Below are 21,274 nucleotides of genomic sequence, written 5' to 3' on the forward strand. Positions count from 1 at the left end.
TAATTTTAACTTTGTTCAAGCCAGACTGTCCATGAGTTTAGGAATTATTGGTAAACCCTGAACAAAAGAACAATATAGCACAGGAACAGGCCCTTCGGCCCTCCAAGCCCACGCTGCTCCCTGGTCCAAACTAGACCATTCTTTTGTATCCCTCCATTCCCACTCCGTTCATGTGGCTATCTAAATAAGTCTTAAACATTCCCAGTGTGTCCGCCTCCACCACCTTGCCCGGCAGCGCATTCCAGGCCCCCACCACCCTCTGTACACCTCTATTAGGCCACCCCTCATCCTCCATCTTTCCAGTGAGAACAACCCCAGTTTACCCAATCTCTCCTCATAACTAAGCCCTTCCATACCAGGCAACATCCTGGTAAACCTCCTCTGCACTCTCTCTAAAGCCTCCACGTCCTTCTGGTAGTGTGGTGACCAGAACTGGGCGCAGTATTCCAAATGCGGCCGAACCAACGTTCTATACAACTGCAACTTCAGACCCCAAGTTTTATACTCTATGCCCCGTCCTATAAAGGCAAGCACGCCATATGCCTTATTCACTACCTTCTCCACCTGTGACGTCACCTTCAAGGATCTGTGGACTTGCACACCCAGGTCCCTCTGCATATCTAGACCCTTTATGGTTCTGCCATTTATCGTATAGCTCCCCCCCCCCCTATGTTAGTTCTACCAAAATGCATCACTTCGCATTTATCTGGATTGAACTCCATCTGCCATTTCTTTGCCCAAATTCCCATCTCATTGTGGTAAATTCATGTGCTGTTCACAAAATGCTGTAGAATGGAATTCTCAATTAGATTTAGTGCCAGGAAGTCACAGGTCAGATATGACATGTCCAAAAGCAGAACAACAATGTGCCTTCAATTTTGCTGGCTTAACCACAAACCTACATGTTCCGTCTTTGAATAAGAGAGTCATTTCCTTCAACAACTTGGTGTCAAATTAAGGCATCATTTCATGAGAAACTGAAATGAAGCTGCTTAAGTTCAATTCACCCCCTAAGAGCCTTACAATCAAAGCATGTGGAAATATTTGTCCTTTCAGCTTGAATTGGATTTGACCTTGGAGGTGAATAGTAACTCTCTGCAGTAGGTAATTTTACAAGAGAAAAACTTTTCCCGAGTTTATGCAGCTATGAATTGGTTTATTGTTTTGGGTTCTGCCTGTTGGGTAGAACGTCTTCAGTACAATTATTCTGTCCAAGTGCATCATACACACACGTTTATTGCTGAGATATCTTTTGATCCCATGATGTGCTCATTTTTAAATTAACCATAATAATATACTTGCAAGGTTTGGTTACCTATGATTGCAGTGTATTTAACATTACAAACATCAAAACTTAATCAAACTTAGTTGTCTATGAATCAGTGCTCTGCCAAACCTGTATCTCACTTTTCATGCTGACTGGTGTGCTGAATTTGAAATATTAAGTGCATGCCAGGTGCGATTACTAAATCTTCACATGGTTCATCAACTCTGCAGTCAAATCCCTCTATTACTAGTTTTAACTTATTTTATTTGAAGTCACTTATGAAATTACTTGTCTCTTATGAGCTGTTTTCTGTATAGCTTTCATTTGGTTTATGCTTTTTAGTTGTGTTATATAGTTGCTCTCATGCCTTGAATCTTTCCTGTTGGCTAAATGTGACTTTAGATTTAAGCAGTTCACTGACTTCCAGCTTTCACTGGCCTGCAAGCTACCGTTTCTGCTCCTTTACCATAGCTAAGATCCAGTTTTATTCACTTTAGAAATGTAACTGTACATATTGTTCATTTAATGCGATTTCCCAGAAATGCATGTGTCTTGCTCAGTGTGCCTTGTACCTGAGGATATTCTGTTGAATTTAAAAAGTAAAATGGAGTGACAGACTTACAACTGCAGTGTGTTTTACAATAAAAGTGTTTGCCTCTTTATACTCTTAACCTCTATGACTCTGTGTAAATGAGGTTTACAGCTGCCCTTTTTTTAAAAAACCCCTAAGCCAGTCCCAATTGCCCACATTTAGCCCATATCCCTCGATACCCATCTTACCCATGTAACTGTCTAAATGCTTTTTAAAAGACAAAATTGAACCCGCCTCTACTACTACCTCTGGCAGCTTGTTCCAGGCATTCACCACCCTCTGTGAAAAAATTGCCCCTCTGGACCCTTTTGTATCCCTCCCCTCTCACCTTAAACCCATGCCCTCTAGTTTTAGACTCCCCTACCTTTGGGAAAAGATATTGACTATCTAGCTGATCTATGCCCCTCATTATTTTATAGACTCTATAAGATCACCCCTCAGCCTTCTACGCTCCAGAGAAAAAAGTCCCAGTCTATCCAGCCTCTCCTTATAACTCAAACCATCAAATCCCGGTAGCATCCTAGTATATCTTTTCTGCACGCTTTCTAGTTTAATAATATCCTTTCTATAATAGGGTGACCAGAACTGTACACAGTATTCCAAGTGTGGCCGTACCAATATATGTTGTGAGTTGGAAGATAATGAAAGATAATCCATGTAATTCTGTACTGCAATGCGAATGACAAAGTTAAGAGTCATTCATTGTGACCCAGAAGGAGGCCTCTAGCCCATCCAGCCCATGTCGACTCTCTGTAGAGCAATCCAGGTTAGTCCCTTTCCCTGCTCTATCCACGGAGCTGTGCAAATTCATCTTCTTTAAGGGCCCATCCAATTTCCATTTGAAATCATTGATTGTTCCCTTCCACCATCATCATAATATGTTTCAAATTATTTCCATTTGTTGTGTCAAAGAAAGTTCTTCCTTGGAACACCCCCGCCATATCTCTTGCACAGAACCTTAAATTCGTGAGCCCTAGACCTTGTATTGTCAGCTAATGGCAACAGATTTTGTTTGTCTGCCTTAATTTGAGGTAATCATGTAACTCAAGTGATTTCTAAAACACTCGGGATGTGGGTATCATTGACAATTCGTAGTTGCTCTTGGATGGCAGTGGTAGACCTCCTTGAGTTGTTGCTTTCCAGGTTGTGAAATTGCTCTCTCAATACTATTTGAGTAGAAAGTTCCAACATTTTGATGCAATGTTAATGAAGTTATGAGAATATTTGCTTAAATCAGGATGGCATGTGACTTTGAGGTGATGGTATTCCCTCTCCTCTTCTGTTCTTTACCTTCTAGGTGGTGGAGGTTACAGATTTGCAAGGTGTTGCTGAGGAAACCTTGGTAAGTTGTGACAGTGCATCCTCCAGATAATGAGGTGACCAATGATGCTAAAGTGGGTGTTCAAGCTATTGGATGGGATGCTGACAAAGTGGTCTGCTTTGCTTGGCCAGCATTGTGCTTTTTAACTGGTTGTGGCTCTACAGCAATTTGGGCAGTTGGGGAGGATAGCAGCACATTCTTGATGTGTGTCTGGCAGGCAATGGGGGAGACTTTCCAGTTCCCAGTATTTCAGTTCAAACTGTAATTCACAAGCACTCAATTGTTGTAGAAATATACTTAAATATGGTTGTGGAGAATATTGATTGAGAGTGAATAACTAATTGCTTGGTCAGTTTCAGCTATTTAGAATGGGAGTTTTATTGGACAAAATAGTCACAGCACTAATTTGATTACTCTCTCTAGTGTATACCATGAGAATCTTTTACTAAATGAAGACTAAGAAATGAGGATTTGGAATTTTTTTCATAGCTCTTGAAATGAATAAAGATTTTTCCAATGAACTTCGTACAACAATATTGTTAAAAGGTTTGTGTGATTTTTGGCTTAGTCCAGGTGTGTTAAAATTTATCCAGATAAAAGAGTTCAGTGTACTGATTATTTATTAAAGCTGTGGCTGTTGGAAAAAGAGAGGTAACTTCCAGCTGGTCTCATGCAGTACAGATGTCACCTCCTAACATTGAAGTAGGGTTTTTTTTGTGTTGAATGTGAAATTGAATTTTCGAACTGGGGTGCCCTTGTAAACTGTGCACGTTGTGCATTTAATAATGAATGTCTTTCTGAATGAATGCCTACCTTCCTATTAAAAGAAAGTAGCATCACAGCGCTAGCTTCCAAAATAATTCCTGCAATGTTTGAATATTACACTGCATAATATACATGTGGTGTATTGATCCTAGCAATATTATTTCCTTTCTGGCAAGAATGATTATGGAACTGTTCCCAGCAGTGAAACACTGAGGATTTAGGGTTTAAAAATAGGTAGCCTCACACAGGGTATAATCCATTTATTGTAGTTATTAAGTGCCCAATCCAGTTGAACACACAACTTCAACAATACATTTTCAGAAACAGCAAGTGCTTTTCTTCCCTGAGTGCATTCCATACAACTGGTTAATTGTACTAAGAAGTCAGTTGCTATACACTTATCTTGCATTAGTATCAGAAGCCTCTACTGCAGTTCTGTTTGCTCTTGGCATAGCTTTCAAGGCTCATTAGGTCGCTTTTTGGCTAAGATCAAGCATTGGATCAAGCCCAAGATGGGGGTGTGGTGCCTTATCTTGTCAGCTTGGATCTTGTTTGTTTCTCTTGTGGGGACCATGAATTGGATTCAATTTGAATTTGTTTTTTGGAGCCAGCAAGGAGATGGATTTGGGTCTGTCTGCATTTAAATAATGTCATTTAAGTAATATTCTCCATTTCTATTCTTCCTGCCGAAGTAGTCAAGCTCTCACTTTCCCATACTATGTTGCATCTACTGTATTTTTTTACCCACTCCCTTAACTTGTCTGTATCCCTTCACAGACTCTGTGTCCTCTTCACAATTTTCTTTACCACCTATCTTTGTGACATCAGCAAATTTAGCTATTGTACATAGTTGAGGCCCACTGGGAATCCACTGGCTATGGTTTTCCAACCCAAAAATGACCCATTTAATCCAACTCTGCTTCCTGTTGGTTAACCAATCCTCTATGCATTCTAATCTGTTATCCCCAATGCCATGTTGTGTGGTAACCTTTTATATGACACCTTATCAAATGCATTTGTATATCCGAATACACCACAGATACAAGTTCCCATTACCTGCTGGTTACTTCTTCAAAGAACTCCCATGAATTAGTTTTATGAAAGGGAAATAGAGTTTGACTATGTTGACTAAATGTCTGCTATTACCTCAATAATGGATTCAAGCATTTTTCATATCACCATTGTTAGGCTAACTGGCCAATAGTTTTCCTGCTTTTCTGTCTCCTTTTTTGAGTAGAGCTGTTACATTTGCAGTTTTCCAATCTGCTGGGACTGAATTTTGGAACCCACTTCTTTAAGACCCGAGGATGCAGGTCTTCAGATCCAAGGGACTTGTCAGCATTTAGTCCCAATAGCTTCCCAGTACCTTTTGCCTAGTGATTGATTGTTCTAAGTTCCTTCCTCCCTTTTCCCTCTTGATTTTCGACTATTATTGAGATGCTTTTCATATTTTCTACAGTGAAGGCTCGTACAAAATACCTGTTCAACACCATTTCCTTGTTCCCCATTATTAATTTTCAGTCTCTACTCCAAGGGACAAATGCTAACTTTAGCTATTTTCCTTTTTTATATACTTGTAAAACTTTTTACTGTCTGTTTTCATATTACTAGCTAGCCTTCTCTCATACCTTAACTTCTCCCTTTTTTAAAAAGAAGTCATTCTGAGCTGGTTTCTGAAATTTGTCTGATCTCACCTACCATTAATCTTCATAATATTGTACATGTTGCCTTTCAGTTTTATTCTATCCCTAACTTTCTTAGTTAGCCGAGGAACAGTGCACCGATCTCCTAGTCTTTCTCAATGAATTATCAATATTATAAAAATGTTTTCAAAATCTACAATTGCAGCATTTGGGGCCAGATACTGGACTTTTTTTTAAAGTAAAAAAAAACCTGCTGGTTAAGATGAGATGAAATAAGGTGGAAAGGTTGTCTTCATACAATCAACATAAAATCATTTGGCTTTTTGCATTATAGCTTATTTCTCACCTTGTTATTAGCAGCCGTTAGCGTGCCAGTGTTTGTGTAATGATTGAGTTTGTCATTTGACGACTTCGGAATATTTATTGGGCTTGTTTCTTCATAATCTGGAACAGGTGTACAGAAATAGTCACATTGGAAAATTGGTATTGTATAATGATAGGCTGAGAATTCTACCAAAAGCCACACTTCAACATATGTAAACCAAACGGTATATTTAATATGACCTCAGTTGGTGTGGTGAATGGTATATCAAAAGCCATTTTCAAAGGTGGTGCAGGCAGGAATGCCTCTTTCGCCACGTCAGCTTTACTATCTCGCCTTGCTAATTGATGAATAGCTCAGAAGTTTAATGGCAGTATGTTGAATTTAGAACATAGAAAAAATACAGCACAAACAGGCCCTTCGGCCCACAAGTTGCGCTGGTCATGTTCCTACCTACCTAGGCTTATATATAGGCTTACCTATAACCCTCAATCCTATTAAGTTCCATGTACTCATCCAGAAGTCTCTTAAAAGACCCTATCGAGTTTGCCTCCACCACCACTGACGGCAGCCGATCCCACTCACCCACCACCCTCTGACTGAAAAACTTACCCCTGACATCTCCTCTGTACCTACTCCCCAGCACCTTAAACCTGTGTCTGCTCGTAGCAGCCAATTTAGATGAACAATCTTAAGAAAAAGTAGTGAAGAGCAATTTATAATTTGTCAAGGAAAATTGTTAAAGTGGTTTACTCCTAATGCAGCACTTGCTACTTGGGGAAATTGTCAAAGCAAACAGTTGGGAAAATCTGAAGATCTGCTTCAATGTTTCTGCATCAGCTAAAGAACAGTCCACAGAACTGCTAACATAGCTCAGCATCCTGTCTTCATTATAAAACTTTCAGTTGAAGTTCTGTTTTGGTACTAAGCTTGCTGAACCATAAATCCCAACTATTCCTCATGCTCCATTTAATGCTGTACTGCATTTTGGGACACTGATAACTCATTTTCTCCTGGAAAACCAAACACAACTGCCATAATTCAGCAGTTACATCACAGTCTTATCTACTAATGGGCTTAATGAATGATCCAGTAATGCTGGGATGGAGCTTCTCAGGTTGATTAAAGCACTTCAGTCAGCTCTGGTTTCCATTCTAGCATAAAACAAAGTAGAAAGTTTGTTGTTAACAAGTTCACCAAAGCAACAGCCGTTATAGTAAAACTGTATATTAGTTCTTGGATACATACGATAAATGTACTTGCAATAATGATTTTTGTACTGGAGCAAAATTGGGTATCTGTTTGAAAAATAGAGCACGAACTTGTGGTTGTAATGTGTTTCTTTTTCTCATGTTGCCCACTGGATGGGACTGAGATAATCTCAGTGGAAAATAGATGTTTGATTATTTAAATTCGCTCAATCTGGAAAATCCAGAGCCCTCATCTAACTAAGAGGAGTCCAGTCGATGTACCGGAAGTTCCCATAATGAATTAAAATGTTCATCAGCATTGTACTTTGTACAATGAGTAATGAGTTGTACAGATTAAGAAGATAATTAAATTCAGTTCTGAGTTATTTTATCAGAAGCTGGGAAAGATAGGGATGTTAGTTTTGTTTTATTGGTCAGTGAAAACCAATAATCTCTTGTGATTGCTGTCCAGTAACCTCTTAATGAAAGCACGGATGTGTTGATGTTGGCCGAGGATAGATGAGGGCTCGGTTGTGATAATTCTATTGTTAATTCCACCCCGCCCCCAATCCTCGAAGCGTAAAATAACCTGCTGTGTTGAAATTTGTCTTTAAGACTGTCATGGGGAAAAGTGCTGGAGGTACCTGGCATCTCTGGAGTTGTACCCGGCAAGGAGGGAGAGCAGCAAGTTAATTATCAGCAGCCCTAAGTAGGTCAAGGATATCTGAGAACTTCACTAATTGTCCAGCTGCATAATTCAGTGTATCTGCTAGTGTCTGCACCCTCGCTCCCTTTTTAGAATTGCTGTAGTATTGGCACTTTGACCGGACTAGATTTATTGCCTTGGCTGTGTTAAGCAATTGTGATGTGGAGGTGCCGGCGTTGGACTGGGGTAAACACAGTAAGGAGTCTAACAACACCAGGTTAAAGTCCAACAGGTTTATTTGGTAGCAAAGTTTGCTACCAAATAAACCTGTTGGACTTTAACCTGGTGTTGTTAGACTCCTTACTGTGTTTAAGCAATTGTGCCAGTTCAGAAATGTTTTCCCACACTTCCTGATGGACATTAATGGAGATTAAATTATCCATGCTGCCATTTTGGCTCTCATTTTAAAAGAAATAAATATTTAATGTAGATCTTAGTTGTATTGCTGCTATCAGACCTGACCTGAGAGATTGAGGAAGCTGGGCCTGTATTCTCCTAAAGTTTCAGAGAACAAGAGGTGATCGCCCCATCGAAACTTACAAACTTCTTACAGGGCAGATGTAGGAAGGATGTTTCCCCTGGCTGGTGAGTCCAGAACCAGAGGATCCCGTCTCAGAATATGGGCCAGGGTACTGGAGGCTGAAATGAGGAGACATTTCTTCACCCAGAGGATGGTGAATCTTTGGAATTCTCGACCTCAGTGGACTGTGGAAATTCACTCATTGAGTATGTTCAAGACCAAAATCGATAGAATTCTGGAGACTAACGACATTGAGGTATATGGGGATAGAACGGGAAGGTGGTGTTGAGATAGATGATCTGCTTGAATAGCGAAAAAAGCTTGATGGGCTGAATGGCCTATTCCTGCTCCTATGACCCCTGCATGATTATGGAAATGAATTTTTGGATTCTTGTGGGGTTAGTAGAATCCATGAGGTTCTCGGAGGTCATTTAAGGTCATTAAGCGACATTTACAATATGAATTCAAAAAGTAGGGTAGAGTAACTTAGTTGCTAGCTGCCTGCATGTACACATGCATTGAGCTTGGTTCTCTGATTATGTTTCAAATAACAAAAGAATTAATGAGACAGTATTGAGGGGAGCAAGATGTAGGATTCAAATAAAAACACACATGGTGAAATATGAGTGGTGTCTGTTTGTACATTTATTGGCTGCTTTGCCCTGTCACGCGTCTGCTCTGGAGATTACCAAAGACTTTTGCATGCACCCAGCTTCAGCCTTGTCTGGCTTCAAATTAATATTTCTGGATTAGGATATTAGTAATCTTAGCGGCAGAAAGCCTTGGAACCACTCACGAGCCATTTGCACATTCCCAAAAGATCTTTGAATTTGCTTTGAAAACCATTGTTTTAACTAAATTTGTGATCTGTCACCCTCTTTGATACATTAAAAGAAAAAGAGCAGGACTTGTGTTTATGCAGAACCTTTATCATGTCTCCAGCACATCTCATAGCTCTCCATGTTCAATGAATAACCTTTGAAGGGTAGTCACTGTTATGTATTATGTAAGCAGAAATGGCGACCAATAGCACAAATCAATATACAATCAATTAAATAAATTACTACGTTGTTGGTTGTAGTTCAGGAAAGAACATTAGTTTGAGCACTGGGGAGCTCTGTGCTCTTTGAATAATATCATAGGATCCTTTACATCATTGTTCCCAATCTTTTACGCTAGAAAAGATTTTGAGGCACATCTCCTATTTTCTGCAACTGAACTGTCCTCTTGCAAAAAAACCGTTACCTCTAAAACCTCCTTAAAACATGTCAAGCCACCATTTAATACAATTTTCATTAGTTTAAGTTTACAGTTAAAGCCTTATCATCATTTGCATGTCAAATATCTGGGGCCTGTTTCTCCTTTTCTTAACTTTATCGGTTCCTGTTTCTTATCTCTTTCCCTTACCAGAAACTTTTTTTTTCTTCTCCCTGCCTTCACTCCTGTTTGTTTTTTCAACTTTTCTCTTTCCCAGGCTTTTGCGCTCTTTCGTGTTTCTGCTTTTTGCGCAGACACCTGGGGCCTTTGTCTCCAACTCCGTGGTTGACATCTCCAATTCCCAAAGGACCGAGGATCTTCTGTGCATCTGTCAACTAGGAAAGGGCCCCACATGCGCAGTTCTGATTTTTCTTTACATCGGTTAGGCCCATGCGCATGCTCCTGACCAATATTTTAAAATCTGAATCATGCATGTGCAACCCATTCCCAGCTAGCGTGTGCACGGTTTGGATTACCAACGTAAAACAATCTGAACAGCACATGTCTGGCTCATTCCCAGCCAGCGCATGAGTGGGAGGCCCAAGGTTCATCAAGATTTGGAGATGCTGACCACAAAGCGGAAAATGAAGATTAGATTTAGTTTATTAACATTAATGTTTTATCACTTTGAATCTTATTTTGCGGCACGCTTGTGGAGCCTTTGCCAGGGCACACTGGTTGGGAATCTCTGATCTAAGGTGCCTCAATTTAACAACAGATACAATCCTTCTGATGAGGCAGCATTCTCTTAGTGCTGAACTGGAATGTCAGCAAGCCTATATTTGCTGAAGCTGTGGAATGGTTCTAGTACACAGCGTAGGTCTCGGTGGTGTCACTGTCTGCTCTCAGTCTGAAGGTTATGGTCCCAAGCCCATTCCAAAGATTTGAGCTATAATGTAGGCTGATACTTTAGAGCAGTACTGAAGGAGTGTTGCATTCTTGGAGGTGTCCTTTTCTGAACAAACATTAAACCAATTTCCTGTCTGTCTGCTGAGATGGATGCGAGAGATCCCGTGGCATTATTTGATGAAGAAGGGTTCTTATGCTATCCTGACATTTATCTTTCAACAAACACAATTTTTAAAAAAAATTCAGCTTTCTGCTGTTTTGAGGTATTGCTGTGTGGGAATGTAGGCTTTACCTATAATAGTAACTCCACTTAAAATTATATTGTAGGATATCCCAAAATAATCTAAGGTAATTAGAAAGTGATATGACTAGAAGAGCTTTCTCCCTTCAGAATCAGAAAGAAATCAATGGAGTCACACATCTTTCTCCTTCGCCCTCCCTGAAGCATGGGCTTGCTGGCTGCTAATTTTGCTCATTTTGGTGTCTCCAGCACCATTTACTTCGTGCCCAGATCAGAAATTTGGGGAATTCATCAATACTTGGTGGAGGAAATATTTAAATCAGCTGTTACACAAAGTTTGGAAAACGAGCAGGATTATTTTGTGTGCTAATTCTATACTTGAGTCTCCAACTTATTTTTATATGTACGTTGTACTTGTATGATGTTCAGTTATGCAGTTAATTTTCATTTTGGACCATGCAATGAATATACTTGCAAAACATTTATTTTCTGAAACTTCCATCCGAACTGAATATTTGGTTAAAGTCAATATATCTATTCCAAACCAGTTTAACTTTCCTACTTGTATTATCTTTGAGACACTAGTGTCTCATTAATTTTGGGTGTCAAAGATGCAGGAGATTAGCACTGTTGCAGCCCTTGTGCACTAGCCTTCATCCTTAAGCTGTCTGAGCCTTAGATAATAGACATTGGATTTCCCCGCTTACTAAGATGAGACCGCCTATTCTTTATTCAACAATTCCAACTATTGAGCTGTTTTCATCAGATGAACCATTAATTTTCAGGACCCAAAAAGACCTGTCACTTGATCATAGGTCAAACCTTTCCAATGCCTTCAAATTACTCAATCCCTTCTCCAAACACAATCAGTTGTTTCTTTGCCAGTTTGTACTGCGGTCTTCTCCACTGCTTTACAAACTTTTGTGTGTGGAAGGTCCTGCTTCAAATTTTGCAACTCCAGGGCGAATATCCCCTGCCTGATTTCCAAAAGATGGTGTATAGGAAGATAGTGCTAACACTTAAGGAAAACATATCCAGAAACAATGTGCAATGGGTCAACAGGCAATGAAAGAGAACGCACATTTCTCTGACACTGCACTCCAGTGTGGGGGGTGCAGGTGGACAGATATTACTCCAGTTTAGAAAACCTGATGTGCTAAGTAACTTGCTCTGAAACTGTAAACATCACTTTGGTAACAATCTAATTTATGCCACATTGTATTTAAATCTTTCCTCTAGTGAACGATTTCCTTTAATCACCTTGTCGATGCCCTTCATTGTCAGGAAGATGTCGACATGTTTATGGAACATAGAACAGTACAGCACAGTACAGGCCCTTCGGCCTTCGATGTTGTGCCGAGCTTTGTCCAAAACCAAGATCAATCTATCCCACTTCCTATCATTCTGGTGTGCTCCATGTGCCTATCCACTTACCGCTTGAAAGTTCCTAAAGTGTCCGACTCCACTATCACAGCAGGCAGTCCATTCCACACCCCAACACTCTGAGTAAAGAACCTACCTCGGACATCCCTCCTATATCTCCCACCATGAACCTTATAGTTATGCCCCCTAGTAACAGCTACATTCACCCGAGGAAATAGTCTCTGAACATCCACTCTATCTATCCCCCTCATCATCTTATAGACCTCTATTAAGTCACCTCTCATCCTCCTCCGCTCTAAAGAGAAAAGCCCTAGCTCCCTCAACCTTTCCTCATAAGACCTACCCTCCAAACCAGGCAGCATCCTGGTAAATCTCCTCTGCACTCTCTCCAATGCTTCCATATCCTTCTTATAGTGAGGTGACCAGAACTGCACACAATATTCCAAATGTGGTCTCACCAAGGTCCTGTACAGTTGCAGCATAACCCCACGGCTCTTAAACTCCAACCCCCTGTTAATAAAAGCTAACACACTATAGGCCTTCTTCACGGCTCTATCCACTTGAGTGGCAACCTTCAGAGATCTGTGGATATGAACCTCAAGATCTCTCTGTTCCTCCACATTCCTCAGAACCCTGACGTTGACTCTGTAATCCGCATTCAAATTTGTCCTACCAAAATGAATCACCTCGCACTTATCAGGGTTAAACTCCATCTGCCATTTTACGGCCCAGCTCTGCATCCTATCAATGTCTCTTTACAGCCTACAACAGCCCTCCACCTCATCCACTACTCCACCAATCTTGGTGTCATCAGCAAATTTACTGACCCACCCTCAGTCCCCTCCTCCAAGTCATTGATAAAAATCATAAATAGCAGAGGACCCAGCACTGATCCCTGTGGTACACCACTGGTAACTGGTCTCCAGTCTGAAAATTTTCCATCCACCACCACCCTCTGTCTTCTATGAGATACAGTAAGAAGTTTAACAACACCAGGTTAAAGTCCAACAGGTTTATTTGGTAGCAAAAGCCACACAAGCTTTCGAGGCTCTAAGCCCCTTCTTCAGGTGAGTGGGAATTCTGTTCACAAACAGAACTTATAAAGACACAGACTCAATTTACATGAATAATGGTTGGAATGCGAATACTTACAACTAATCCAGTCTTTAAGAAACAAAACAATGGGAGTGGAGAGAGCATCAAGACAGGCTAAAAAGATGTGTATTGTCTCCAGACAAGACAGCCAGTGAAACTCTGCAGGTCCACGCAACTGTGGGAGTTACAAATAGTGTGACATAAACCCAATATCCCGGTTGAGGCCGTCCTTGTGTGTGCGGAACTTGGCTATCAGTTTCTGCTCAGCGACTCTGCGCTGTCGTGTGTCGCGAAGGCCGCCTTGGAGAACGCTTACCCGAATATCAGAGGCCGAATGCCCGTGACCGCTGAAGTGCTCCCCAACAGGAAGAGAACAGTCTTGCCTGGTGATTGTCGAGCGGTGTTCATTCATCCGTTGTCGCAGCGTCTGCATAGTTTCCCCAATGTACCATGCCTCGGGACATCCTTTCTTGCAGCGTATCAGGTAGACAACGTTGGCCGAGTTGCAAGAGTATGTACCATGTACCTGGTGGATGGTGTTCTCACGTGAGATGATGGCATCTGTGTCGATGATCCAGCACGTCTTGCAGAGGTTGCTGTGGCAGGGTTGTGTGGTGTCTTGGTCACTGTTCTCCTGAAGGCTGGGTAGTTTGCTGCGGACAATGGTCTGTTTGAGGTTGTGCGGTTGTTTGAAGGCAAGAAGTGGGGGTGTGGGGATGGCCTTGGCGAGATGTTCGTCTTCATCAATGACAACGCCGGCATCTCCACATCATGACTGCCATCGACACCGCAAACTGCCGGCTCCAAGTGGAGAGGATCGCCAAGAAGATCGCGCATATCGACACAGACATCAAGTTTCTACAAAGATGCAAGAAAGCAGACAAGATACCGAAAGGACTACAGATCACGAACCCACTCAGGTCAACCTATAACACAGACTACGCTGAGAGACTTTGCCGTCGCACCTCTCTCACCCTCCTCAACCACCTCATACACCAACTCTACAGCAAACGCCGCAGCCTGGAAACCAAGATCGAATCCATGTTCTCAACTTGCGCTCAGGACGCAGACCAGCTGCGAAACTCTGCCAAGCAGACGAGACAAAGGAACTACACCATCTACATGCACACCAAGAACAGGAAACTTGAGAAACTCGGCATCACCACCAGCATCAACCAAGCCTCCCCCGGTACCACAGTAGAAAACAGTACCACTGCAGGGAAGTCCATTGTCAACTTGTCCGACTACACACTTCAACCAGATGAAATCGAAGTTCTCAGCCGAGGGCTTAATTTTTGCCCCACCACCAAAATAGACCCCATCAGTCTCGCAGCAGACACAGAGGAATTCATCAGGCGAATGAGGCTGAGGGAGTTCTTCCACAAACCCCAAGAGGCCAACAACGAACACAATGAGACAGCCAATGAACCGGAACAGCCGACAGAGAGATCCGCAGTGCATCCGAAGAGGAAAGAGTCGAATTGGACTCCTCCGGAAGGCCGCTGCCCTCGACTTGACATGTATGCCCAAGCCGTCAGGAGGTGCGTCAACACCAAATTCATCAGCCGCACTCACAAGACAGCCCCGAACATCACCCAAGCACAACGTAACGCCATCCACGCTCTCAAGACCAACCGCAACATTGTCATCAAACCAGCAGACAAAGGAGGGGCCATCGTCATACTGAACAGAACGGATTACTGCAAAGAAGTGTACCGACAACTCAACAACGAGGAACACTACAGACAGTTACCTGCAGATCCGACCAAAGAACACACCCGTCAACTCAACACTCTGATCAAGACCTTTGATCCGGACCTTCAGAACACCCTCCGTGCTCTCATCCCACGTACTCCCCGCGTTGGAGATCTCTACTGCCTCCCGAAGATACACAAGGCAAACACACCCGGCCGTCCCATCGTATCGGGCAATGGGACCCTGTGCGAGAACCTCTCCGGCTATGTCGAGGGCATCCTGAAACCCATTGTACAAAGAACCCCCAGCTTTTGTCGCGACACGACGGACTTCCTACAGAAACTCGGCACACATGGAGCAGTTGAACCAGGAGCGCTCCTCGTCACAATGGATGTCTCAGCACTCTACACCAGCATCCCCCATGACGATGGCATTGCTGCAACGGCCTCAGTGCTCAGCGCCAACAACTGCCAGTTTCCAGATGCAATTTTACATCTCATCCGCTTCATCCTGGACCACAATATCTTCACCTTCAACAACCAGTTCTTCATCCAGACACACGGAACAGCCATGGGGACCAAATTTGCACCTCAATATGCCAACATCTTCATGCACAGGTTCGAACAAGACTTCTTCACCGCACGGGACCTTCAACCGATGCTATACACTAGATACTCGCGACACACGACAGCGCAGAGTCGCTGAGCAGAAACTGATAGCCAAGTTCCGCACACACAAGGACGGCCTCAACCGGGATATTGGGTTTATGTCACACTATTTGTAACTCCCACAGTTGCGTGGACCTGCAGAGTTTCACTGGCTGTCTTGTCTGGAGACAATACACATCTTTTTAGCCTGTCTTGATGCTCTCTCCACTCCCATTGTTTTGTTTCTTAAAGACTGGATTAGTTGTAAGTATTCGCATTCCAACCATTATTCATGTAAATTGAGTCTGTGTCTTTATAAGTTCTGTTTGTGAACAGAATTCCCACTCACCTGAAGAAGGGGCTTAGAGCCTCGAAAGCTTGTGTGGCTTTTGCTACCAAATAAACCTGTTGGACTTTAACCTGGTGTTGTTAAACTTCTTACTGTGTTTACCCCAGTCCAACGCCGGCATCTCCACATTCTATGAGATAGCCAGTTACTTATCCAATCGGCCAAATTTCCCTCTATTCCACACCTCCTTACTTTCTTCATGAGCCTACCATGGGGAACCTTATCAAACGCCTTACTAAAATCCATGTATACGACATCAACTGCTCTACCTTCATCTACACACTTAGTTACCTCCTCAAAGAATTCAATCACTTCAAAGTTCTTTTTGATATTTTCCTCTAAATTCTGAAAGGTGAAAGTATCTTTATTATGAGATAACAAGTCTACAAACAGGTCTCTAAATGGCATCCAACCAACATCTCAAAAAATGGTACCTTCTAAATTCTATTCAGTCCCTGCTGATGTGAATTAGTGCCACATTTGCCTTTTTTAACCACAACTAAGCCCTCCTGATTTACACAATGAAGGAATGGTGCACTGCAGCCCCTATTTCTCACCTTTGTCCTCTATTCAATAATGCCTTTGGCTAACTAACATTTATCAATCTCTGTTTTAAAATTAACAATTCTATTGACCTAGGATCAATTTCCATTTGTGGAAGAGAGTTCCAAATTTCGATTGCCCTTTGCATGAAGTACTGTTTCATAATTTCACTCCTGAAAGGTCGGGCTCAAAAAACCCAAGTCCTAAACTCATTAGTTAATGGAAATAATTTCTCTCAATCTATCCTATTAGTTCCCTTAGTATCATGAAAACTTTGATTAACCTTCTCAATTCCAGGGGTAGCAATCCTAGTTTATTTAAACTCTCTTCATAGCTTAATCCTGGAATTAAATTTACTCTGCACTTCCTCCAAGACCCATATATCCTTCCTAAAGTGCAGTGCCCAGAACTGCTCATAGCACTCAAGGCGTGGATTATTGAATTGTAGAATTATTTTACAATAATTCATATTGCATCTGATACCAATTTAAAAAATCCAAATCCTTCAAAATCTATTTGTACTGCCTCTTCTGCAATCAAAAGATTTTATTATTTTTTTGTTTATCTCTTGTTTCAATTCGATATAGTTTAATTAATACAATTGAAATAGCAAAGGTCTAAATACCGGGACATCCTTTCAATTTCTATTCAACCTGGAAAGTTCTAACAAAAGGCTATTGATTTCCTTTTTTTTAGAGCCACTCTAATAAATTCAGAACCTTTTGTCTATTTCAGATATTAATTATTGATGTAGAACTTTGTGGAGAGCATTCAGGAAAATGAAATTTCCAATGTTTTTGGCAAGTTTTCAGTGTCCTTTCTGGGGTGGTATTGGCTAATTGCTGGTTCCTTTTAGTGCTGGCACCATTTTGTATTAATCTCATTTATGAACCTTGCCATTTGGTATTAGGAGCTAATCAACTATGTGCATGTGGTGGAATTAGGTATGCAGATCAAATTCCCATTAATGTAACATTGAATTATTTTCTTTCTGGAGTGTGTTTAATTACTTTCCTATTTCCGAGTACCTGTTCCAAATTTGGCAAACTTGCATAACTATTAGAGCATCAATAATGTCAGTCCCATTCTCCTTTTAAGATTCATTTGTGCAAGTTGGCTGGAACAGGTTGTTTATCTATTTTCAGAGCACTTAAATATGTAATTACATTCTTATTTGCGTAGATTTTCCATTCCTGTTGCTGAGATTCTGACATGGTAAACTGCCCTTTCTAAATAAAGATAGGTGTGGGTTAGACTATTTATCAACTTTCTCTGTCCCTGGATGCTCCATTGCCAATATCATGGTTAAATGGATCGATGAGTCCTAACACTCTTTTTTTTTCCAAATATGTTTATAGTAAGTGCTGCTCCAAGTGTTCAGAGTTGTCGTAAAGCGTCTTGGCTTTTAATTATTGACTTTTAATTCATCTTTCATATTACTGATTCTACTGGCTAATCCATTCTTATAAAACCAAAGAGATGATTGATCTGGATATTTCAGAACAAATTTTTTGTTAGCTGAGGGAAAAATGTTAGCCAGGATACTGAGCTGCACCAACTTGCTCTTTCCATCCCCCTTTCTCATCCATTCTGCATCCCAGCCTGCTAATGGCAAGGCCAGTTATAGAAACTCCATTGTAGCCTTGAATGAGGTGGACTAATAATGCAGATCAAGAATCAACTGTGAGGCATTCCTAGAGCATTTGACTTATTTTCGCCCCAAGTAATGCATTTGCAAATGAACTGTGTTGTTGTAAAGGATGCTCATTTTTCTGGATCCATGTAAAATCCTCTAGCTGTGAATTTATATCTGTTCCATTATAGTGGAGTAATAAGAACAAACATTGAACCTATTGATGTAAGAGTGCTATTCTGATGTTCTTGCCTACTTCGATGTTTTTCCTAGGTTGTGACGATCATTGCATTCCGTTCTCAGAATGAGTTTTGTGGAGTATAGGGATGTTATTCAGAATGGTGACACCGCCGTCGTCTTCCTAGGCCACGATTCAATGTTTGCGATCAAAGTTCAGCAAGGTGCTGCAACGCAGACCAAGTATGGTGCTATCAAGCACTCAGCCGATCTTATTGGGAAAAAGTATGGGTCAAAGGTTACATGCAGCAAAGGAGGTTGGGTGTATATACTTCACCCTACTCCAGAACTCTGGACTGTGACGCTTCCTCATCGGACACAAATCCTCTATTCTACTGATATCTCTATGATCATTATGATGCTAGAGTTGAAGCCAGGATCGATCGTCTGTGAGTCAGGTATGTTATTTCAATACTATGGAATCTGAGCATGCAGTTTTTTACTTGTACTAGGAATATTAATGCATATTGTACAGATAGCTTGGTTAAGTTTGCAGCAAGGAAGAAATGTTGGCACTCTTCAATGCATGTTCAGTTTTCTCTGGATGATGAGATGCCCTGATTTACTTGCTCAGCAGCTGTATTTAATTTTCAAGTATGGCCATTTCCTTAATTGGAGATTAATCTATTTTTCGAATCTTCTCAATGCATGATGGTAGAAAATGAGTAATCCTGTATTTTTTGATGTTTAGGAATATGAAGACTCTTGCAGAAATAACTTGTTATTCATCTTGTACAGTACATATACAAGCTTTGGGAATATAATTGTATATTATTATACTTTGAACTCTACCAAGTACATGGTTAGGTAGATATTTAAAATGTCAAGGCTTAGTCAAGGAAGAGTAAGATTACTTCCTCTCTCAAATCTATACTATTTATATCTATTATATATGTTTTGCTGTTGCAGACATTGCTTTGGAGGGGAATGGAATATAAAAGCAAGGAATTCTCTTTACAACTGTATAGGACATTGAGACCACATCAAGTGTACTGTGTAGAATTTTATTCTCAATTAATAAAGGACATACCTGCATTGGAACCAGTTCGAAGAAGATCCACAAGGCTGATTCCAGAGATGGAAAAATTGTCTTATGAGGGAGAGATGAGCAGATTAAAAGTTTAGAAGGATGGAAGATGATCTTATTGAAATATATTAGATTCTGAGGGGGCTTGACGAATAGATGCTGAGAGATTTTTTGATGTTAGCTGAGGGAATCTAGAATTGGGGGCACAGTTTAAAAATAAGGCGTCTCTCATTTAAGACCATAGACGAGGAAGAATTTCTCCCAGGGGTCGTTAGTGCATGGAATTATCTTCTCCAGAAAGCAGTAGAGACTGGGTGATTGAATATATTTTGAGACTGAGTTAGACAGATTTTTGATTGACTAGGGAGTCACGAGTTCTGGGGCTCAGGCAGGGAAATGGAGATAAGGCCACAATCATATCAGTCATGATCTTATTGAATGGTGGCGCAGTGGGCCGAATGACCTACTTCTATTTCTTATGAACAGTTGTTCCATTTGCCTGCAGGGTAGTCAGTGCCCTCAAAGTAATTCATTAACTGAAGTGCTTTGAGATGTTTTACTATATAAATATATTATTTCAAGAGGACATAAAGACCCTACAAATAGATATAGATAGGTTAAGTGAGTGGGCAAAAATATGGCAGAATGGAGTATAATGCAGGAAGAATGTGAACTTGTCCACTTTGACAGGAAAAACTGTACATAATTTATTTGGAGAGAATGCAGATCTCTATGATATAGGGGGATTTGGGTGTCCAGGTACATGAATCACAAAAAGTTGGTATGCAGGTACAGCAAGTGATTAGGAAGGCTAATGGAATGTTGGCATTTGGAGAATTGAGTGTAAAAGTTGGAAAGTGTTGCTGTCACAGCTGAATGGGGCCTTTGTGAGTCTTCATCTGGAGTGCTGTGTACGGTTTTGGCCTTTTTACTTAAGAATATAATTTCATTGGAAGCAGTTCAGAGAAGGTTCACTTGACTAATTCCTGGCACGAAGGGATTAGTGTAGGAGGAAAGGTTGAACAGGTTGGGCTTGTACCCATTAGAGTTTAGACGATATTCAAACATATAAGATCCTGAGGGAACGTGACAGGCTGGGTGCTGAGGGGATGTTTTTCTCTGTGGGAGAGTATAGAGCAAGGATACATAGTTTAAAAATTAAGAGTCTCCCATTTAAGACAGCAATGAGAATTTTTTTTCACAGAAGCCTATGGAATGCTCTTCCTCAGAGAGCCTCAGAGGCTTGGTCATTGAATATATTCAAGGCTGAATTACACAGATTTTGATAGCCAACGATGTCCAGGGTTAAGGAGTTCAGATAGATGGGTGAAGTTAAGGCCACACTATTATCTTATCGAGGGGCCAAATGACCCTGCTCCTAGTTTGTGTGCAAGTGCCCTATGCCTGGAATTTATAATCCACTTTACATTTCATCAGACTACTCCATTTGCTTTCAAATTTTAGCATTAATGGAGTCTGATGTGAGAACTGGATTTAACTTCCATCAGAGGTGCTTGGCTGTTTTAGAAATTTTGATAAGGGGAAATTGACACTGGGGACAAAATATTATGCTTTAACTTTATTGCACAGTGGTTAGCACTGCTGCCTCACAGCGCCAGGGACCCAGGTTTGATTCCCGGCTTGGGTCACTGTCCGTGGAGTTTGCACATTCTCCCTGTGTCTGCATTGGTTTCCGCCGGGTGCCCCGGTTTCCTCCCACGGTCCAAGAGATGTGCAGGATAGATGAATTAGCCATGCTAAATTCTCCCTCTGTACCCAAACAGGCGCTGGAGTGTGGCGACTAGGGGATTTTCACAGTAACTTCATTGCAGTGTTAATGTAAGCCTACTTCTGACTAAAACTTTACTTTTACTTTGAAGATCTAGTTAATTGATTCATGTGGAAATGTGACATTAATTTTAGGGCACCCCTCCAAAATGCTGAGCACCGTTTGAGAGAATTTAATTTTTCAAAGACTTGCATTTTGCTGAC

The 21,274-nt window shown here is 41.2% G+C and overlaps 1 protein-coding gene across 5 annotated transcripts in view; it reads left to right on the forward strand.

Annotated features, from left to right (window-relative positions):
- trmt61a (tRNA methyltransferase 61A) overlaps window positions 1-21,274 on the forward strand; it is a 52,716-nt gene that overhangs the window by 2,696 nt on the left and 28,746 nt on the right. For 4 of the 5 annotated variants that reach the window (XM_078234018.1, XM_078234023.1, XM_078234019.1 and 1 more), the window contains exons 2-3: window positions 3,157-3,201; window positions 18,292-18,653. In XM_078234018.1, coding sequence (XP_078090144.1) covers window positions 18,323-18,653 — 331 coding nt within the window. In that variant the 5' untranslated portion in view covers window positions 3,157-3,201; window positions 18,292-18,322. The remainder of the gene's footprint in view (window positions 1-3,156; window positions 3,202-18,291; window positions 18,654-21,274) is intronic. The other variant, XM_078234022.1, reaches the window with a different exon arrangement.

Source organism: Mustelus asterias, chromosome 18, assembly GCF_964213995.1.
Source record: "Mustelus asterias chromosome 18, sMusAst1.hap1.1, whole genome shotgun sequence".
NCBI classification, from domain to species: Eukaryota; Metazoa; Chordata; class Chondrichthyes; order Carcharhiniformes; family Triakidae; genus Mustelus; species Mustelus asterias.